Here is a 21,666-nt window from a genome sequence, read left to right as displayed (position 1 = left end):
AAAACACACAGGGCATCATGTGGAGAAATGCAGGTCAGGGGAGAAACTAACAGAGAGATTGCAGAAAGGAAGTGACACAGTGCAGGAGTGTACCTTCACCCTATCAGGAAGACCGCTCTGGGGGCAAACATCCCGGTACAGTGCCCCAATCTGCTGCTTCATTGGTATTGGTATTGGTTTACTATTGTCACTTGTACCGAGGTACAGTGAAAAACTTGTCTTACAAACTGATCGTACAGGTCAATTCATTACACAGTGCAGTTACATTGAGTTAGTATAGAGTGCATTGATGTAGTACAGGTAAAAACAATAATAGTACAAAGTAAAGTGTCACAGCTACAGAGAAAGTGCAGTGCAATAAGGTGCAAGGTCACAACAAGGTAGATCGTGAGGTCATAGTCCATCTTATAAGGGAACTGTTCAATAGTCTTATCACAGTGGGGTAGAAGCTGACCTTAAGTCTGGTGGTATGTGCCTTCAGGCTCCTGTATCTTCTACCCGATGGAAGAGGAGAGAAGAGAGAATGTCCCGGGTGGGTGGGGTCTTTGATTATGCTGGCTGCTTCACCAAGACAATGAGAGGTAAAGACAGAGTCCAAGGTGGGGAGGCTGGTGACCGTAATGTGCTGGGCTGTGTCCACAACTCTCTGCAGTTTCTTGCGGTCCTGGGCAGAGCAGTTGCCGTACCAGGCCGTGATACATCCAGATAGGATGCTTTCTATGGTGCATCTGTAAAAGTTGGTGAGAGTCAAAGGGGACAAACCAAATTTCTTTAGCCTCCTGAGGAAGTAGAAGCAGTGATGAGCTTTCTTGGCCGTGGCTTCTACGTGATTTGACCAGGACAGGCTGTTGGTGATGTTCACTCCCAGGAACTTGAAGCTTCCAACCCTCTCAACCTCAGCACCATTGATGTAGACAGGTGCATGAACACCGCCCCCTTTCCTCAAGTCAATGACCAGCTCTTTTGTTTCAACTGTGGTAATGTGAGTCATTACGCCCGGAACTGTGCAACAAACAGTCCAATATAATCTGAATCCTAATACAGATCAGAGATTGAAGTTTGGGAAAGCTCAGAAGATGTTGGAGTTTTGGGTGATGTGGGAATGTCATGCTTTAAACTTGTTGAATGCTTACTTATGCATGAAGAATAACTTCCAGCATTCCTTTGTTTTAATGTCTTAAAATTTCATACTTCCTCAAAATTTTATATGATTGCAATTTAATATATTTTGCAGCTGTTTGACCCTTAAGAGGAAGTCATTTTCTGAAATGGTTTAAAGCGTAAATGGTTTGTAAGTTTAAATTGTTGCATGAGATGTGGCCACTTGAGAGAGAAAGAGAGAGAACGTGTGTGAGTGAGTGGAAGGTTCTCGTGTGTTTGTTAAATTTGTATTGGGAGGAAGTTTGAATTAATCCTATGCTTGAAAGGAATAGGATGTGACGAATTGAAAAATTCTGCTATTCTACATGAAGTGTATTTGCAGGAGCTCTTATCTTTTAAGAGGCTGTGTTTCTTTAAGAAGTTGTGTGAATGTGTTAGTGTGTGGGGGGCCCTCACCCAGCCATCTTTTCCTTTGTTCTTTGGAACCAAATGATCTGGTGGTTCCATGACCTATGGGGACACCGGGGAGCTGAGAATGCCCTGGAAAAGATAAAGGAAGGTGCAACAACACAGAACAATGTGGATTAACCCAAGATGAAGGGAATAATGTTTTTTGTTGGGATGGAATTAATCTTGTGACTGGGGTTGTGGTCGGAGTTCCTCCAGAACCATTACAACTGACGAATGCGCCAGCAATGGTGTCAACACTTGGAGAATACCCTGTGATCAAAAACACAACTTTTCTCAATGGATGCAGGTAAGTCGGGATAACAAAGGAGAAATAGAGGATTTGAACTTGTATTATGCGAGGTGGATGGTTTGACGTGTGTGGACAAAACCTCGGGTATCCCAGAGCGTACAAGGGTACAGTTCTCATGTAATGAAACAGTAGGGCTGACATTATAAACTATTCTAGGGGGAGAATCATTAGTCAGTTTTTAGGCCCATTTATTGAGAAACCATCAGTTAATGATGACCATGGTAGGATTATGTTCTGTGGGATCACACTCATGAACATTGAGTGGGGCAGTGACTCCCACAAGAGATATATTGATTGGGGCAGTTACACCAAGTGTTTTTCAAAGGTTGTTTGGAATCATTATTAACTATACACAGGAGGACATGATATGGGGGCGGGGGGGGTGGTGGGAAGTAGAGTGAAAAGAGCATTAAAAGATGGGGGCAAGAGTTTCTGTCAGGACCCAGGACCCTTTGTGATTTTCGAAACTACCAGAAAACTTACTACCCCACACCCTCAAATAATTGACACCAGAGTCTGCCTAAGTGTAGTGAGACCCAGTGTAATACAGAGGGGTAGGATTAGTGTTAGAAGATCCAGGGGAATCTGTCACTTTGGTACTAAGATATCAGCATGTACAGGTAGTTTTTAATCTACCTGAAATAATAGTGCCTGAGTGGTTCTTGCATACCATGAAACAGTTATTCACTCATCTTCTTGGGACACAACTAAGCAGGAGTGAGTTTAAACCAGTTAAACAAAGGAAAAGAGGACTATAGGAATTAGTGGGAGCAGGTTATGCATCGGGGGTAGCAGCAGTCAATACCTTGGATATGACAGGATGAGAAAATCAGATACAGTCCCTCCAACAGAAAATATGGGATATTACTGGAGAAAGTTATCAAGATCAAATTCTAAGGAGAAGTGATGCCTCTGCAGTCAATAATCAAGTTTGTTGTAAAGCTGAGACGTGCTTCGTAAGGCTGAGACGTGCTACATATGCTAGTTGGGTACTGGCCATGAGTGGCACAAATTTATTACAACTTGATGCACATGAAGTAACAAATTGGGTTTCAGATGAGCAGCTAGAATAATGGGGTGGAGAAAAGGTACCTTATGTCACCTTAGAAGTCTCACACTAACCAATAGAGTGCTGGGTACCTGCGATGACAGTAAAGGAAGGCTTTATGTCGGTGCAGTGTTCTACATTCCCCAATATGGAAATAATCTAATCTACCCTTTGAAAAAGGTTCACAATGCGGGCAAGTGTTACAAGAATACTTGGATATCCTTAAGTAATGCACCAACTCGTGCTATTGTTGTGAATGGTGCTGGGAAAGGGATAGATTTATTCAGATGCCATCATGGGGGGCCTGCACTGAGCCTGCCCAGAAGAAATAACAAAGTGGAAAACTCACAAGCTGTGGTTTCAGTACTTATGAAAATTGTTTGTTGTCTATTTTGCCAGTGAATAATCAGTCTTTCATACAATATGCACATGTGGGACAGATGTACTATATAGCAATGGCAGCTATGAGTTATACCAAGGGAGGGAAATGGTGCCTTTTGGAAGGACATAGTGTAGCTTTTGGAAATGTGGCTTTAGATCTGGCTATTGGAGGACAACCTTTGCGTCAGCCAGTAGTAAATGTAGTAGTGAAGGAAAACCTCAACGATTTGATGCACTGACATGGATCACTATCTGTGGAGGTATGTTGTTACCGAATTGCCACCGATTCCACACTTGACTGGACACAAATTGCGAAGGAAGCAAAGGAAATAGTTCATCAATGGAGTAAACACACTAAAATAATTAGAACGCATGCCGATAAGGCAAATAATGTATTGCGTGACCCAGATTTTTGGAGGGAGTTTTGGAATTGGGAATCTAATGTGTACATCTAATGTACATCTATGGGTGAGGATAGTATCACATGCTGCTGTAATATTAACGTTATGCATATTGATAATTGTAATAATGTATATCAATGTAGAAGATGGAAGAATGAAATTTAGAACGTGATGCACTAATAAAACAGCAGGGATGATTATTGGTATAAAAGAGAACTGTCTGAATTAAGTAAGTAAATGATTTTTTTAATAACACGAGCGTAACACACCCGCTGGGGGTCTATGGCAGTCCTGTGGGCAGTCAATAGAATGAGAGGAGGATGATGGTCCTAAGATAAGTATCTTTGGATCATGGGGTGGGGGGGGGGGGGTGGTGATGTTGGCCAGAAATGACTTAAAATCTACAAAGCAGCTAATTGGAATGAGCCAAGACAGTGGAAGCAGACAAACCAAATATCTGTGTTCTTGCCATGTGGTTAAAGCAATGGAGGCTGCCATTTTGTGAGACTGTTCTTGTGGCCACCATTTTGTGAACTGTTTTATGAACTGGTTCTTGCTCAGGGATGGTTTGATCAGAGCAATTGAAAGTGGATGCAACGTGGCCCCTACTGATAATTTGCTAAACCTGAGATCATTTCCAAATAAGAAGCTGTTTATGAACTGTTTATTTGGTTAGGTAGAAATGGCAGGTTTATGGAAGGAACAGACTTTGACGTGTGCCCAGTGTTTGGCTGACCTGGCTAAACTGGTTTGAACTGGTCTGACAGAGAGAACAACGAAAGTTACCTGACGCACAAGTCTGGGGGAAGAACAATAAAGTAATACTGCTTGTAGCCTTGGGCCAGATCCAATGAGAAGCTGACACCAGCTAGCCAGATGAGCCAGAGCCAACAAAATCAAAACACAACAGTTTGATCTGATAAGAAAGAGGATAAGAATGGAGGATTTGGGGTGTAGAAGCAGTGAGAACTCTGGAGACCAACGATCACAGGGTGGATGACCCCATGTCGAAAACGTGGAGATTATGTTGGGATCAAGAGGAATACCTGACCAACATGAATTCCTATTCCTGGGTATTACCTATTCTATTCTTTGACTGTTCAGGGAGGGTCAGAGAAATCTAGTGGGTGTGTGCACAGATATTTAGTTTTGTATAACTTGCATGTTTGTTGTTAACTGAACCAATAAAGGTAATTGTCAGTTTTTACAGATTCTCTTTGTGCTTAATCAATTATTGTTGTTGAGGGTGAATACCTACAACAGACTAAGCTTTTATATAGCTGCAACATGACTTCATTATATTCAACACCCAACCAATGAAGGCAAGCATGCCAAACGACTTCTTTACCACTTTCTCCATTTGTGTAGCCACTTTCAGTGAACTATGGACCTGGACCCCAAGATCCCTCTGTACTTTAATGCTATTAAAGAGCCTACCACTAACTGTATACTTTCTTCGTTCATTTGACCTCCCAAAGTGCAAGACCTCACACTGCCTGGATTAAACTCCAGCTGCCACTTCTCTGCCCATATTTGTAATTGATCTATACCCCGCTGTATCCTTTGATACTCCTTTACATTATCCACAACACCATCTGTGTTATCAGCAAACTTGCTGATCCACCCATCTATATGTTCATCCAAATCATTGATATATGTCACAAACAACAGAGGTCCCAGCACTGATCCTTATGGAACACCACTGGTCGCAAACCTCCAGCTAGAATAACAGCCTTCCACCCCTACTCTCTGTCTTCTATAGGCAAGCCACTTCCAAATCCAAAATTGCAATTGACCCTGGATCCCATGCATCTTTACCTTCTGAATCAACCTACCATGAGGGACCTTGTCAAATGCCTTACTAAGGTCCATGTAGGTAACGTCCACTGCCTTACCCTCATCAAGCACCTTCGTCACCTCCTCAAAAAACTCAATCAAGTTCGTAAGGCATGACTTGCCCTGCACAAACCCACGCTGACTGTTCCTAAGCAGGCCATGCCTTTCCAAATGTGCATAAATCCTATCCCCCATATCCTCTCCAATAGCTTCCCTACCACTGACATGAGCTACTGGTTTATAATTACATGGATTATCCCAATTTCCCTTCTTGAACAAGGGCACAACATTTGCTACTCTCCAGTCCTCTGGGACCTTGCCTGTTACTAGTGAGGACAGAAAGATCCTTGTCAAAGCCCCAGCAATCTCCTCACTTGCTTCTTTCAATATTCTGGGATATATGCCATCAGGACCTGGGGACTTATCCACTTAATGATCTCCAGAAAACCCAGCACTACTTCATCCTTAATCTCAAAATGTCCCAGCATATTAGCATGCCCCACTCTCTTTTCACTATCCTCCAGATTCTTCTCCTCGGTAAATACAATGCTAAGTACTCAGTTAGTACAATGGCCACTTGCTCCGATTCCAAGTACAAATTCCTTCCTTTATACTTGAGTGGATCTACCCTTTCCTTAGTTATTCTCTTTTTCTTAATGTAAGTGTAAAATGCCTTGGGATTTTCCTTGACCCTGCTCGCTAAGGACGATTCATGGCCCCTTTTGGCCTTCCTAATCGCCTGCTTGAGCACTTTCCTGCTATGCAGGACTACGTGCTGAGGGATGCAATGAAGCTCGGTGCAACCAATGCTAAGGCTCTGGGGAAGGACCACAGTCTAGGCTCTTTCTGCTACCACAGAGAGGTTGAGTTGGGTGGGGAAGCCCCTCGAACAATGAAAGAGGTATCACCTCAGGGAACCAAATAAATTATGTCTTTTTTTCCTTAAAGTTTACATTATTGAATGTAACAACCATGAATGCTAAGGTTTTGTTTTTGCATTTTCTTCCTTTGTGTATATTATTTTTATTATGAATAAAGTTTATTTGTGAAATTAAAAAAGCTATCCTGCTATCTTTACATTCCACAAGGGACCATTCTGATTTTAGCTTCCTAAATCTTAAGTATGCTTCCTTTCTCTTCCTGAATAAATTTAGGACCTCTTGGTTCCTTTACCTTACCATCCTTGTCCTTACTCCTTACCGGAACATGCCAATCCTGAACTCTGATCAGCTGGTCTTTAAGCAACTCCCACATGTCAGATGTGGACTTGTCCAACAGCAGCTACTCCCAATCAATACCTCTTAGCTCCTGTCTTATCCCGCCATAATTTGCCCTCCCCCAATTTAGTACGTTCCCACAAGATCCAATTTTATCCTTACTCATAACTATCTTAAAACATAATGAGTTGTGATCACTATTCCCAAAATGTTCACCTACTATCAGGCCTGTCACCTGGCCGGGCTCATTTCCCAAAACCAGGCCCAGTGTGTTCTCTCCTCTAGTTGGACTCTCTGCATACTGTTTCAAGAGCCCTTCCTGGATGCACTGAAGAAATCCCGCCCCATCTAAGCTTCTTGTATAAAGGAAGTTCCAATCAGTACTGGGGAAATTAAAGTCCCCCACTATGATAACCCTATCTGCACCTTTCCATAATCTGTTTACATATCTGTTCCTTCACTCTTGGTGGCTACTGGAGGGCCTATAATGTCATCCCATCAGCGTAATTGCACCTTTCTTATTTTTGAGCTCCACCCAAATTGCTTCAATGGACGAGCCCTCCAGTGTATCCTCTGTGAGTACTGCTGTGACATTCTCCCTCATCAGCACTGCAACCCCTCCACTTCTTTTACCTCACCCCCCCACCCCCCCACTACCATCACATCTAAAACAGCAAAACCCAGGAACGTTGAACTGCCAGTCCTGTCCCTCACGCAACCAGGTCTCTATAATGGCAACAGCACCATAACTCCTTGTACTGATCCAGGCTCAAAGTTCATCCTCCTTACCCATAATACTCCTCGTGTTGGAATAACCACATTTCAGCCCATCAGTCCCACCATGTTTATTAGCCTGTCCCTTGCTGTCCTTCCCTTCAGACTTACTTGTCAAACCATCTTTCTTGCCCTCAACCCCACCTCCTGTTGCCCTGCTGCTGTGGTTCCCATCCCCTTGCCTCTCTAGTTTAAACCCTCCCAAGTAGCACGAGCAAACCTCCCGGCGAGGTTATTGGCTCCCCTTCAGTTCAGATGCAAACATGGGCAAAATTTCTCTGCTGTCGAACTGAAAAGTAGCAAAGCATTGATTTAGCATGGTTTGTTTTTAGCTCATTGACGCAAACTGTTTCATTGTCAGGATACTGGGTGAAGTAATCCAAAGCCACGGTTTCTAACTCTGGATTAGCAGGCTGCAGACCTGAAGTTCTTGAAAGGCAACGTTTCACCAATGGTCTGCTTTGTGGTAAGTTCAGTCACACAATAGACTCAAAGAGTGATGGAGACATACTGCAGAGGGAAAGGCTTTGTGGCTCACCATATTGATGCTGGCCATCAAGTCTCCAGCTATACTGATTCCATTTACTGGCACTTGGTCCATAGCCTCTATGACCTGGCGATTTAAGTGTTTGTCTAGATACAAGTTCTCTGCCTCCATCACTTACTCAGATAGTGTGTTCCTGATTCCAACCACCACCTAGGCAAAAATCTCCCTCAGATCCACTCTGAACCCTTCACTCCTTGCCTTACATGCTTTCCAGTTTTGGTATTGCACTGGGGGCAATTTACAGTAGCCATGTAGCCTACCTGCTCATACGTCCTTGGGATGGGAGATGAGACTGGAGCACCTGGGGGAAACCCATGTGGTCACAGGGAGAACATGCAAACTCTGTACAGACATACCAGAGTCCAAGATTGAACCCGGCTTGCTGGAGCTGTGAGGCAGCAGCTCTACTTGCTGTGCCTATGCGCTAGCAGCTGCTTCCTGATTGTTCTTTTGTCAACCAGCCTGGGGAGATATTAGGTGGAAAATTTGCTGAAAAACTGTAACAGGTGTCCTGTTATTAATTTTGGGAAAGCCGTGAACTTAGTTTCTCATCACTTCCACTCTCCTCCCAGCACAAAATAAATATGGGTCACATTGTCTCTAAGGATATCGGGGATGGACAGAAATTCTGCTTTGTCAGACATACATGTGTACAAAGAATAATAGGGGGAGAAATAACTTCCAGGAAAACAAGCCAGTGGAGGTATTCCCCAGCTGGCTCATGTGCAGTGATTCTTGTGGGAACATCACAAACCAAAACAAAATTGTGCAATAAGAAGTGAATTAAACAAATGGCAACTTCTCCTTGAATGACATAATCTCTCTTGCATTTTATGTAACTTGTTGAAAGGACTCATGATTAAAGCCACAGTACTTGTTTCCTATCTTATGGTAGAATATGTTTAGATCCATTTACAATCAGAACACCTAGACACAAAAAGCCAATTAAATGATGAGCCATTACTTTCACAATGTTGTCCTTTTATTTCACGACTCAATGGCTGTCAGTGCTTCTTATTTAATTTACTTATTTCTATTCATTACCCTCCAGTTCGCCTTCAGATATTTTCCATCGACTTTGTTGCACAGAAAGGCAATGGGTTTCACCTTTTTTGGTGATGAAAGCTCATGTATGGTAACTCGGTGGTTAAACTTCTGGCCTGGATTTGATAAGGCTCACTGCTTTTGTGCTTTAGTGAGCATTGAGGCTAGAGACAGCTGTACTGATCAAAACAGAGCTGGAAATGCAGGATGGCTCACTTGCACACAAATGCTTTGAGAGTTCACCTCAGATTTTGAAGTTAAATCTCTCCTTTAACTTGTTTGAAGTAAACAGGTGGCAGAAGAATTCCAGATGCCCTCACTGTGTTACCATGCCCATGTTCCACCTTTTCAATAAAAGAGAACTCGAAGTTCTGGAGTTCAAAAATAAGGTGAGCAAAACTTCAAATGGGGAGCTCTGGCTAAATCACAGTTATAATCCAGAAAAAGAAATGAAGTAGAGGTAGAAAAGAGAATGAAAATATTTTATTGTACTTCTCAAAGGATCTTGAGCAGAATTGTTGACAACAAATGCATTAAATTATGGGATCTTGCTCTGTGCAGAGACTCTAAACCCAGGGGCATGAGCCGAGCAAAGGTTTAGGGTAAGGGGTTAGAGATTTAAAGGGGATTTGAGGGGGTCCTTTTGCACCCAGAGGGTGGTGAGTACCTCAGTGTACTGCCGGAGAGAGTGGTTGAAGCAGAGTTAAGCGGTGTCCAGATAAGCACTTGAATTGCCTCAGCATAGAAGGATACGGGCCAAGTGCTGAAAGATGGGATTAATACGATGGGTGCTCACTGGTTGGCATGGACATAGTACGCCAAATGGCTTGTTTCTATGCTGTATGACTCTATGACTCCAGATGGGTGGTGGTGGATGTGGGAAGGGGAGCACAGAAACAGTTTCTCCCAAACTAATAATAAGGACATTAAGGATATCCACCTATACGTATGTGTGTACAGTTAGCATCTGTTTAATACAATCCCCAAAGGAGTAAAATGTACATTACTGAACATGCTCCTGACTGCCTTCTGTTCCAAGCTGGTAACCATTGGGCCCACCTTGTTGCTTGAGGCTACCAGGTCTAACAGTGAGTATTAGCAGCAGTTCTTCCCTCTCCCAGCTCCCATTAGAAAGTATTTCTGCAGAGCATGAGATCTTTTTTTATCATTATAAAAGCTTTTGCTCACCTTCATCTGGTCTGGTCACCTTATCATCGGGTGCATATCCAATAGCAGCTAGGCCCAGTCGGTTCATCCACCTACGGACACAAAGGCAGGGCAGAGAGAGAAAGATAGCTTAGGTGGGTTTGAGTAAATATAGAATATAGAACAGTATGGCACTGAATAGGCCATTCGGCCCACGATGTTGTGCCAATCTTGATGCCAATTTATACTACATGTTCCTCCTCCCCTGTGTATCATCCTTATCCCCCCATTCCCTTCGTATTCATGTGTCTATCTAAAAGCCTCTTAAACTCAACCAAACTGCCTGCTTCTACTGGTAACACATTCCAGGCACTGACCACTCTCTGTGTAAAAACTTGCCCCTCAGGTCTCCTTTAAATATCCCCCCTCTAACCTTAAAAGCATATCCTCTGGTGTTTAACATTTCTACCCTGGGGAACAGATTCTGACTGTCTACCCTATCTATACCTCGCATAATTTTAAAAACCACTATCAGATCTCCCCTTAGCCTTAGACGCTCTTGGGAGAACAACCCAAGTTTGTCCAACTTGTCCTTGTAGCTTATGCCCTCCAATCCAGGCATCCTGGTAAACCTCTTTTGCACGCTTTCCATAGTCTTCACATCCTTCCTATAATGGGGTGACCAGAACTGCACACAATACTCCAAGTGTGGTCTGACTAAAACTTTATATAGCTGCAGTGCGACTTCCTTATTCTTATACTCAATATATGGCAATATAATCCAAACACATGGGATCAGCTTCTACATTTATGTTGGAGAGACACAGCTTTACCCATCCTGACTACTCCATTGTCTCAGTGGAGTACATGGGTAGCACAGAGGCACAGCAAGTAGAGTTCCTGCCTCACAGTGTCAGTGACTCATGTTCAATCCTGACCTCTCTTGCTGTGTGGAGCTTACATGTTTTCCCAGTTACCATACAGATTTCCCCAAGTGCTCCAGTTTCTTCTCACATCCCAAGGATGTGCAGGTTAATTGGCCACTGTAAATTGCCCTTTGTGTAGGTGAGTGGTAGAATCTGGGGCGAGTTAATGGGAATATGGGGAGAATAAAAAATGGGATTAATGTAGGATTAATGTGAATTGGTGGTTTATGGTTGGTGTGAACTCAATGGGCAGGAGGGCCTGTTTCTCTCTTTGTCTCCAATATTACCTGTCTAACATTCACTCTTGTATGATCTATGATTTCCTCTGATTCAACCTTGGAAGAATGAAGCCATTATCATTGGCTCCCACTGTTCTACACTCACCACCAATTCCATTCCTTTCCTTGGCCAGTGTCTCAGGTTGATTTGAACTGGCCACAGTCCTACCATTTAACTTCCATCACATTCTCTCCATAACAAAGGTTTCCATTTTCACTATAAAATTCCCTGTTTTGTCCCTGAAGTTGAAATTGAGATCCACACATTTGCCCTGGTTAAAGGTTATGCTCCAGCCCTACTAAGCACCAAGTTACACAAAATCAATAATTGCAGTGCATTCTTGGAGTGTGTCAGTATTTATAGAGAGCCCCACAAGGTGTGACTACCTGCAGTATATGGGATACTTGGAGTGCATCAGTAATTGTATTCAAGGACGTCTATTGTGAGTCAGCAATTTAGGGAACAGCTCGAGTGAGTCAGTACTTCTAGAGGTTCCTGGGTATTAGTATTTGGAAGCACTCCATAATCATGTGCCAATTTGTAGACAGTGAACAGAATGCAGCCACTTAAAAGATTGCTAGGATCTTCCCAATATTTGTAGGGACTTCTTTGAGTGTATCAGTACCTATGGAAAGTCTGTGGTGCCTTTTGGAGTCTGTCAGAATTTGCAAACAGTGCAAGATGTGCATCAGTACCTGTAGACTGTGGACCTGAGTTTGTAGAGAGTATTAGTATTTGTTCAGAGGCTACAGAGTATGTCAGTACTTGTAGCTAGTGTCTGGTGTTAATCAGTTCTTGTGGAGGGTCCCTGCGTGTGTCAGTAATTGTTGAGAGACTTTGGAGCATGTCTACACTTGTATGTCTGTGTGTTGAGAGTCTCTGCAGTGCTTCAGAGTCCCTGGTACTTTTGGATCATCTTGGAGCGTGTCAGTTTTTGCAGAGGGTCTCTGGCATGTGTCACTACTTGCAAACTGTGTTTGGAGTATGTCTGTACTTGCAGTGAGTTCCTGGCATGTGTCAGTACATAGGGAGTCCCTCGTATTTGTCAGTATTTGTAGGGAGTTTCTGTGGTACATCTGTACCCGTACAGAATCACTAGTGTGTATCATTTCTTGGGGAAGGTCCCTACTGCATATCGGTAAGTATGAGCATAGTTGCAGCATGCCAATGCTTGCAGAGAGTGTCTGCTGCTTGTTAATTCTACAGAGGAAAATTTATGGAGTGTGTCAGTATGCAGAGAGTAGGATGTGTCAGCATTTGCAGTGTCATTGGAACAAGTCAGTACTTGTGGAGAGTCCCTGAGTGTGTAAGTAATTATTGAGAGTCTCTGAAGTGTGTCAGTACTTGTAGAGAGGCTCCAGTGTATGTATGTATTTGGAGGGAGTCTCTGCTGTGCTTAGATACTTGGAATGGGGGGGGGGGGTGGTTGTGGGGGGAGGAATCCCTGCTGTACATCAGTGCTTTTTAGAGAGATTCTGGCATGTATCAGAATCACACATCCACTCTTCACACAACGTGGAGGTGGTGAATGTGTGTAAATGTGCGGAGAGTGGATGTGTGTAAATGTGTGGAGGTGGAACATTCCCCTCAGATCCTCTTTAAAACTCCTTCCTCTCACCTTAAACCTATCCCCTCATTTTTAACATCTCTACCATAGCAAAAAGATTCTGACAATCTACCATCTCCATCTCATCATTTTATACCAGGTCACCATTCAGTTCCTTTGCTCTGGGGATAACAAACCCAGTCTATCCAATCTCCCTCCATATCTAAAGTTCTCCAATCCAGACAAAATCCTGGTGAATCTACTCTGCACTCTCTCCAGTGCAACTGTATCCTTCCTATAGTGTGGCAACCAGAACTGCACACAATCCTACCACTGTGATCTAACCAGTATTTTGTAAAATTGCAACATAATGTACCACCTTTTATGTTCTATGCCCCAGACGATGAAGGCAAGCATGTCATATGCCTTCTTCACCAAACTGGATCCGAAACTGGCTCAGGGGTTGGAAGCAAAGATTATTGGCTGAAGATGTATTTGTGACTGGAAGGCACCAGTGTAGTTTCACAGGACCCAGAGCTTAATACCTTATTTTTTACAATATATACAGATGACATAGACTTTTAAATGTCGGGACCCGATTTGCAGATGATACAAAAATTGGTTGTATGGTTGATGGGAAAGCTCTTGACTATAGGAAGACATCAGTGGTCTGGTCAGTTGGGCAGAAAAGTGGCAAATACAATTTAGTCTAGAGAAGTGTGAGGTAATGCATTGGGATGGCACAATAAGGGAAGGGATTATACAATAAATGGGTGGATATTGAGTGATGGGGACAAACCATGGGAATGTATATGCACAGATCCTTGATGGTATCAGGACAGGTTAAAAAAGGCATATGGTATTCCTGCCTTTATTAGACAAGGCAAGAAATATGAGAAGGGAGGGTATGCTGGAACTGTACGCGACTTCAGTTAGACCGCAGCTTAAGTTCAGCATACATTGTTAGTCACCATATCAGCAGAGAGGTGTAGAGGAGATTTATGAAAATATTGCAAGGACTGAAAAGTTGTGGCTATGAGGAGAGACTGGATAAACAATGGCTATTTTGTTTGGAATAGAGGAGGCTGACAGGAAACTTTGTTGAGGCATCTAAAATATTGTGGGGACTGGATGGAGTGAATAGGAATGAGCTATTTCTCTGAGTAGTTGGGTCAAAAGTTTGAAGAATTAGAAGGAAGATGAAATAAAATGTTTTCACCCAAAAGGTTATGTGTGTTTGGAACTCACTGCCTGGAAAGTTGGCAGAGGCAGAACCCCACAACATAATTAAACATTTAGTGCACATCTAAGAATGTTTTAATTGTCCTTGTGTACTTGTCATAGATGTGTACTTGAAGAGCTGGATCTTTGATTCCCTGTTCGTAGATAATCAGTATTTGCAGAGTACATAATTAAGATTTCCTGAGATGTGTCAGTGGTTGTAGAATAGTACTGGAGCATGTTAGTGCTTAAAGACATCCCTGGAGCATGAGCATATTTTTAGTGAAACCCTAAATTCTGTTGATACTCGCAGTGAGTTCCTGTGGAGAATGCCCATACTGTTGAGGTTCTGTATTAGGGTGTCCATACTTGGAGGGATGCTTCTTAACATCTATAGAGTATCACCCATACAGAAGTGTGTGGCAAATACTGCTCAAATTAAAATTCCTTGTGCATTACTATAATTGAGGAGACCAACCTCAATTAAATAATGGGTATTTGGAACTTCACATGATTGAGAGAATTATGTATAGGTGAAGGTCAGATGGCAGAACCTCGCATTCCATGTTTGATATCACATTTCCTTTTGGGAGATGTTCATAACCAACTGCATCTGTCTATACCCAGTCCATCATTCACTGTTGATGGACATCAGGAATTTGTGTGCCATCATTGGGTGATTGCCCATAGACCTGTTCCCTCATGTAGGGCACAGAAGTGCAATAAATCCTTAAATCCACACAGCTCATTCTTTAGATGAATACTGCAAGTCTGTGGTTACCTTCCCTGTTCCTATCTCCTCCAGTTCAAGAAAGCAGCCAGATTTAATACATTGTACATGTTTTGTAAGGAAAAGCTGATCAGGTAATTACTGAAGAGAGCATATATTTTAAACTTTCACCAAAAACTAGCATATTAAGGTTTGGAATAGCTAGTTGTAGGTGTATATTTTTCAGAATTACCCTCATAATTCAGAACAAACAAAATATTTGATTGCTTTAAAGTTTAACATGAATTAAAAATGAATGAAGCAATAAATAATTGAAAAAGAAATACATTATTAAGCATGTAGATGGACTATAAAAATCCAGAGCCAATTATTCAAAGCAAGACTATGGAATTTTATTGAATCATTTTAATGTGCTATTTTATGTGACACAAGATAATTTTTTCCAATTCTTACAGAAAAGAAAGCCTATTTGTACCAAATTTAAAAGCATATACCAAGCAGCCTGCTGTGATCCTCCTCTCATACTAAAAGTTCTTCTGTGGAATTGGAATAAAACATGCCTCTAGGTAGAATTTTACAGCTAAGTATTAGTCATTGTGATGTTTGGGCTCCACATTATCTCTGTAAATAGAGTACAGAGACATCAGGTCATATCCATGACTGACTACAGGGGACCCATATCATATTCTTTACTGCAATGTAGGAGCACCACATCACATCAATAACTACAGTGCAGGAGGGTCACATCATATCCATGGCTGGGGAAGAGAGGACCCACATCAGTTCCATGATCCTAGTACAGTTGGATCATACTTTTAACTGGAGGACAAGCAAACACAATTATGTCCATAACGGGAGTACAGGAGAATCCAAGAATTACCAAAATGTATACATGCAAGTAGATCATCATGTCCACACTAGCCACAAGTGGCTCATTCAAGTTAAGCTCACTTCCCAGCTCTCTATCCATAGCCTTGTAGATTATTGCTCTGTCTGGGCTCTTCTAAGCACCTAATAAGTATGGTGAGGATTTCTGCCTCTTGCACCCCATCAGACAGTGAATTCCAGACCCTCACCACCCTCTGGGAGAAAACAATTTTTCTCATCTTCCCTCTAATCCTTTGAGCAGTTTCTTTAAATCTAAGTCATCTATTTTTTGACCCCTCTGCTAAAGAAAATAAATCTTCCTCTTCAATCTATCCAGGCTTCTCAGAACTTGGGCAGGCACAGTAGTGTAGCGGTTAGCATAACACCATTACAGCGCCAGCGACCTGGGTTCAATTCCAGCCACTATCTGTAAGGAGTTTGTACGTTCTCCCTGTGTCTGCGTGGGTTTCCTCCGGGTGCTCCGGTTTCCTCCCACATTCCAAAGACGTACAGATTAGGAAGTTGTGGGCAGGCTATGTTGGCGCTGGAAGCATGGTGCGGGTTGCCCCAGAACACTCTATGCAAAAGATGCATTTCACTGTGTGTTTCGATGTACATGTGACTAATAAAAATATCTTGTCTTATCTTCATATAACTGATTAAGTGTCCCTTTAGTCTCCGATGTTCCAAAGAAAACAATCCCAGCGTAACTAATTTTTCCTAATTGCAATTCTCCAGTTCCTGGTGGATTTCCTTTGCTCTATCTCCAGTGCAATCACACCATTCCTGAGCTGTCTCGACCAGAACTCTAGGTTTTGTACAGTTCTAGAATGTTCTTTCATTCTCTGCCTTGGCTATCAATGCCAGTATGCCATATGCCCCTTAACCAAATTATCAATCTGTTTCCTACCTTCCTGAATCTGTGGACAAGCATTCTAGGGTCCCTCTTTGTCCTTACACTTAAGATCATAAGACATAGGAGCAGAATTAGGCCAATCGGCCCATCGAGTCTGCTTCATCATTTTATCATGGCTGACTTAAGATAAGGTATCTTTATTAGTCACGTGTACATCGAAACATATCTTTTGTGTAGAGTGTTCTGGGGGCAGCCCGCAAACGTTGCCATGCTTCCTTCGCCAACATAGCATGCCCACAACTTTCTAACCCGTACATCTTTGGAATGCAGGAGGAAACTGGAGCACCCAGAGGAAACCCACACAGATATGGGGAGAACATACAAACTCCTTATAGACAGTGGCCGGAATTGAACCTGGGTTGCTGGCGCTGTAATAGCGTTACGCTAACCACTACACTACTGTGCCTGCCCTAATTTATTTTTCCCTCTCAACCACATTTTCCTGCATTCTCCCTGTAACCTCTGACATCCTTACTAATTAACCTCTTAACCTCCACTTTAAATATACCCAATGACTTGGCCTCCACAGCTGTCTGTGGCAATGAATTCCACAGATTCACCACCCTCTGGCTCAAGAATTTCCTCTTCATCTCTGTTCTAAAGGGACATCTTTCTATTCTGAGGCTGTGCCCTCAAGTCCTAGACTCTCCGACTACTAGAAACATCCTCTCCACGTCCACTCTATCCAGGCCTTTCAATATTCGGTAGCTTTCAATGAGATCCCCCCTCATCCTTCTAAACTCCAGTGAGTACAGGCCCAGAGTTATCAAATGCTCCTCATATGTTAACCCTTTCATTCTTGGGATCATTCTCTTAAACCTCCTCTGGACCAGCACATCCTTCCTTAGATATGGGGCCCAAAACTGTTCACAATACTCCAAGTGTGGTCTGACCAAAGCCTTATAAAGCCTCAGCATTACATCCTTGCTTCTTTTTTCTAGCCATCTCGAAATGAATGCTAACATTGTATTTGCCTTCCTTACCACCGACTCAACCTGCAAGTTAACCTTTAGGGAATCCTGCACTGGGGCTCCCAAGTCCCTTTGCACCTCCAATTTATGAAATCGCTCCCTGTTTAGAAAATAACATATGCCTTTATTCCTTCTACCAAAGTGCATGATCGTACACTGCATTCCATCTGCCACTTCTTTGCTCATTCTCCCAACCTGTCCAAGTCCTTCTGCAGACTCTGGTTCCGCAACACTACCTGCCCCTCCACCTATCTTTGTATCATCCGCAAACTTGGCCACAAAGCCATCAATTCCATCATCCAGATCATTAACATACAACGTGAAAAGTAGCGGACCCAACACTGACCCCTGTGGAACACTAGTCACAGTCAGCCAACAGAAAAGTCCCCCTTTATTCCCACTCTTTGTCTTCTGCCAGTCAGCCAATCTTCTATCCATGCTGGTACTTTCCCTGTTATACCTTGGGCTCCTATCTTGTTTAGCAGCCTCATGTGCAGCAACTTGACAAAGGCCTTCTGAAAATCTAAGTAAACAACTTCTGCTGACTCTCCTTTGTCTATGCTGCCTGTCACTTCCTCAAAGAATTCCAACAGATTTGCCAGGCAAGATTTCCCCTTAAGGAAACCATGCTGACTTCAGCCTATTTTATCGTGTGCTTTCAAGTACCCTGAAACCTTATCCTTAATAATGGACTCTAACACCTTACTAACCACTGAAGTCAGGCTAACTGGCATATACAGTACGGACTCAGTGAAAGTCCCTTTAAGATAGAGAGTGTGTGTGTATGTGTGTGTGGGGCGTGCTTACGTCAATAGAAGATAAAGGACGTAATGACGTTGTTGAAGAAGTCAGAAGAAGGAGAGAGAGAGAGAAGGGAGAGAGACACCAGCCTGCTTGTTTTCTCTATCGATGGATGAGAAACAATAACTGTGTTTGCCACTGAAATCCATGTATGGAAGTTGGAAGTAATCCGGTGGAGTTCACTTTGTTGCTGACCTGTAGAAGGAAACAGGTATTTGTGTGTGGACGACCACGGTTCGGATGCTTGCGGGGTGAGGAAGTCACTACCGAGTAAACACTGAAGTGTCGTTTGGGTTCCATCGTGGAACATTTGGATTTCGTATGTACTCTCTCTATGTTTTTCTACATCTACATCTTATCTTCAGACAACAGTGGTTGTTGAAGAAGCCCTTGCTCATGTTTCACCTTATGGCTTGCGGAACTGAACTTTAAGAACTATTCCGGAACTGGGAGTTGTGGACTTTGTCACACACACACACGAAGAGTTTAGTTTTGGGGTTAACGTTCGAGGTTTAACATTTTCGAATTCTAACATACTAACATTTTTTTTACTTTTATTTTACGTATTATCATAAGTAGTGATTAATAAAATAGTTTTTAACACTGAATCATGCTCAGTGTGTTTCTTTTGTTGCTGGTTTGTGACAACAGTGGCATGCAAAAGTTTGGGTACCACGGTCAAAATTTCTGTTACTGTGAATAGTTAAGTGAGTAGAAGATGAACTGATCTCAAAAAGTCATACAGTTAAAGATGAAACATTCTTTTCAACATTTTAAGCAAGATTAGTGTATCATTTTTGTTTTGTACAATTTTAGAGTGAAAAAAGGAAAGGAGCACCATGCAAAAGTTTGGGCACCCCAAGAGATTTGAGCTCTCAGTTAACTTTTACCAAGGTCTCAGACCTTCATTAGCTTGTGAGGGCTATGGCTTGTTCACAGTCATCATTAGGAAAGGTCAGGTGATGCAAATTTCAAAGCTTTATAAATACCCTGACTCCTCAAACCTTGTCCCAACAATCAGCAGCCTTGGGCTCCTCTAAACAGCTGCCTAGCACTCTGAAAATTAAAATAAATGATGCCCACAAAGCAGGAGAAGGCTATAAGAAGATAGCAAAGTGTTTTCAGGTAGCCATTTCCTCAGTTCGTAATGTAATTTTTTAAGAAATGGCAATAAACAGGAACGGTGGAGGTCAAGTTGAGGTCTGGAAGACCAAGAAAACTTTCCGAGAGAACTGCTCATAGGATTGCTAGAAAGGCAAATCAAAACCCCTGTTTGGCTGCAAGAGACCTTCAGGAAGATTTAGCAGACTCTGGAGTGGTGGTGCACTGTTCTACTGTGCAGCGACACCTGCACAAATATGACCTTCATGGAAGAGTCATCAGAAGAAAACCTTTCCTGTGTCCTCACCACAAAATTCAGCGTCAGAAGTTTGCAAAGGAACATCTAAACAAGCCTGATGCATTTTGGAAACAAGTCCTGTGGACTGATGAAGTTAAAATATAACTTCTTGGCTGCAATGAGCAAAGGTATGTTTGGAGAAAAAAGGGTGCAGAATTTCATGAAAAGAACACCTCTCCAACTGTTAAGCACGGGGGTGGATCGATCATGCTTTGGGCTTGTGTTGCAGCCAGTGGCACGGGGAACATTTCACTGGTAGAGGGAAGAATGAATTCAATTAAATACCAGCAAATTCTGGAACCAAACATCACACCATCTGTAAAAAAGCTGAAGATGAAAAGAGGATGGCTTCTACAACAGGATAACGATCCTAAACACAACTCAAAATCCACAATGGACTACCTCAAGAGGCACAAGCTGAAGGTTTTGCCATGGACCTCACAGTCCCCTGATCTAAACATCATCGAAAATCTTTGGATAGACCTCAAAAGAGTTGTGCATGCAAGATGGTCCAAGAATCTCACAGAACTAGAAGCCTTTTGCAAGGAAGAATGGGCAAAAATCCCCCAAACAAGAATTGGAAGACTCTTAGCTGGCTACAGAAAGTGTTTACAAGCTGTGATACTTGCCAAAGGGGGCGTTACTAAGTACTGACCATGCAGGGTGCTCAAACTTTTGCTTCGGGCCCTTTTCCTTTTTTGTTATTTTGAAACTGTAAAAGAGGGAAATAAAAAAAGTAATCTTGCTTTAAATATTAAAGAAATGTGTCATCTTTAACTTTATGTCTTTTGGAAATCAGGTCATCTTTTACTCGCTTAGCTATTCACAGTAACAGAAATTTTGACAAGGGGTGCCCAAACCTTTGCATGCCACTGTAATTTCCTGTCTTTTGCCTCCTTCCTTTCTTAAAGAGTGGAGTGACATTTGCGATTTTCCGGTCCTCTGGAACCATTACTGAATCTAGCGATTCTTAAAAGTTCACTACTAATCTCTTTAGCAACCTTTTTCAGAACCCTGAGGTGTAGTTCATCCGGTCCAAGTGACTTATCTACCTTCTGACCTTTTAACTTCCCAAGCACCTTCTTCTTAGTAATAGCGACTACACCCACTTCTGCCCCCTGATTCTCTCGAATTTCGGGCATGTTGTTGGTGTCTTCCCCAGTGAAGATTTATGCAAAATACTTATTCAGTTCATCTGCCATTTCTTTGTTCCCAATTACTAATCCGCCAGCATCATTTTCCAGCAGTCCGATGTCCACTCTTGCCTCTCTTTTACTCTTTATATATCTGAACAACCACTTTTATATTATTGGTTAACTTACCTTCATATTTCATTTTTTCTTCCCTTATTGCTTTTTTAGTTGCCTTCTGTTGGTTTTTAAAAGCTTCCCAATCCTCTAGCTTCCCACTAATTTTTGCAATGTTGTATGCCTTCTCTTTTGCTTCTATGCTGTCTTTGACTTCCCTCGTCAGCCACGGTTGCCTCATCCTCCCTTTAGAATGCTTCTTCTTTGGGATGAACTGATCCTGCGTCTGCCGAATTACTCCCAGAAACTCCTGCCATTGCTGCTCTACTGTCATCACTGCTAGGGTTCCCTTCCAATCAACTTTGGCCAGCTCCTCGCTCATGCCTCTGTAGTTAAGTTTACTCAACCGTAACACCGATACATCTAATTTTAGCTTCTCCTTCTCAAACTGCAGGGTAAATTCTATCATATTATGATCACTTTCTCCTAAGGGTTCCTTTACCTTAAG

General features: G+C 42.5%; 1 protein-coding gene across 2 annotated transcripts in view; it reads right to left on the bottom strand.

Moving 5' to 3' along the window:
* The window catches only part of si:ch211-26b3.4 (connector enhancer of kinase suppressor of ras 2), a 563,588-nt gene that overhangs the window by 28,180 nt on the left and 513,742 nt on the right, over positions 1–21,666 (bottom strand). For both annotated transcript variants that reach the window (XM_052021060.1, XM_052021061.1), the window contains exon 19: positions 10,298–10,368. In XM_052021060.1, coding sequence (XP_051877020.1) covers positions 10,298–10,368 — 71 coding nt within the window. The remainder of the gene's footprint in view (positions 1–10,297; positions 10,369–21,666) is intronic.

The sequence above is a fragment of the Pristis pectinata genome, chromosome 8, assembly GCF_009764475.1.
Source record: "Pristis pectinata isolate sPriPec2 chromosome 8, sPriPec2.1.pri, whole genome shotgun sequence".
NCBI lineage: Eukaryota > Metazoa > Chordata > Chondrichthyes > Rhinopristiformes > Pristidae > Pristis > Pristis pectinata.
The sequence above is the reverse complement of the archived record's forward strand: the minus strand, read 5'-3'. Positions and strand labels throughout refer to the sequence as shown.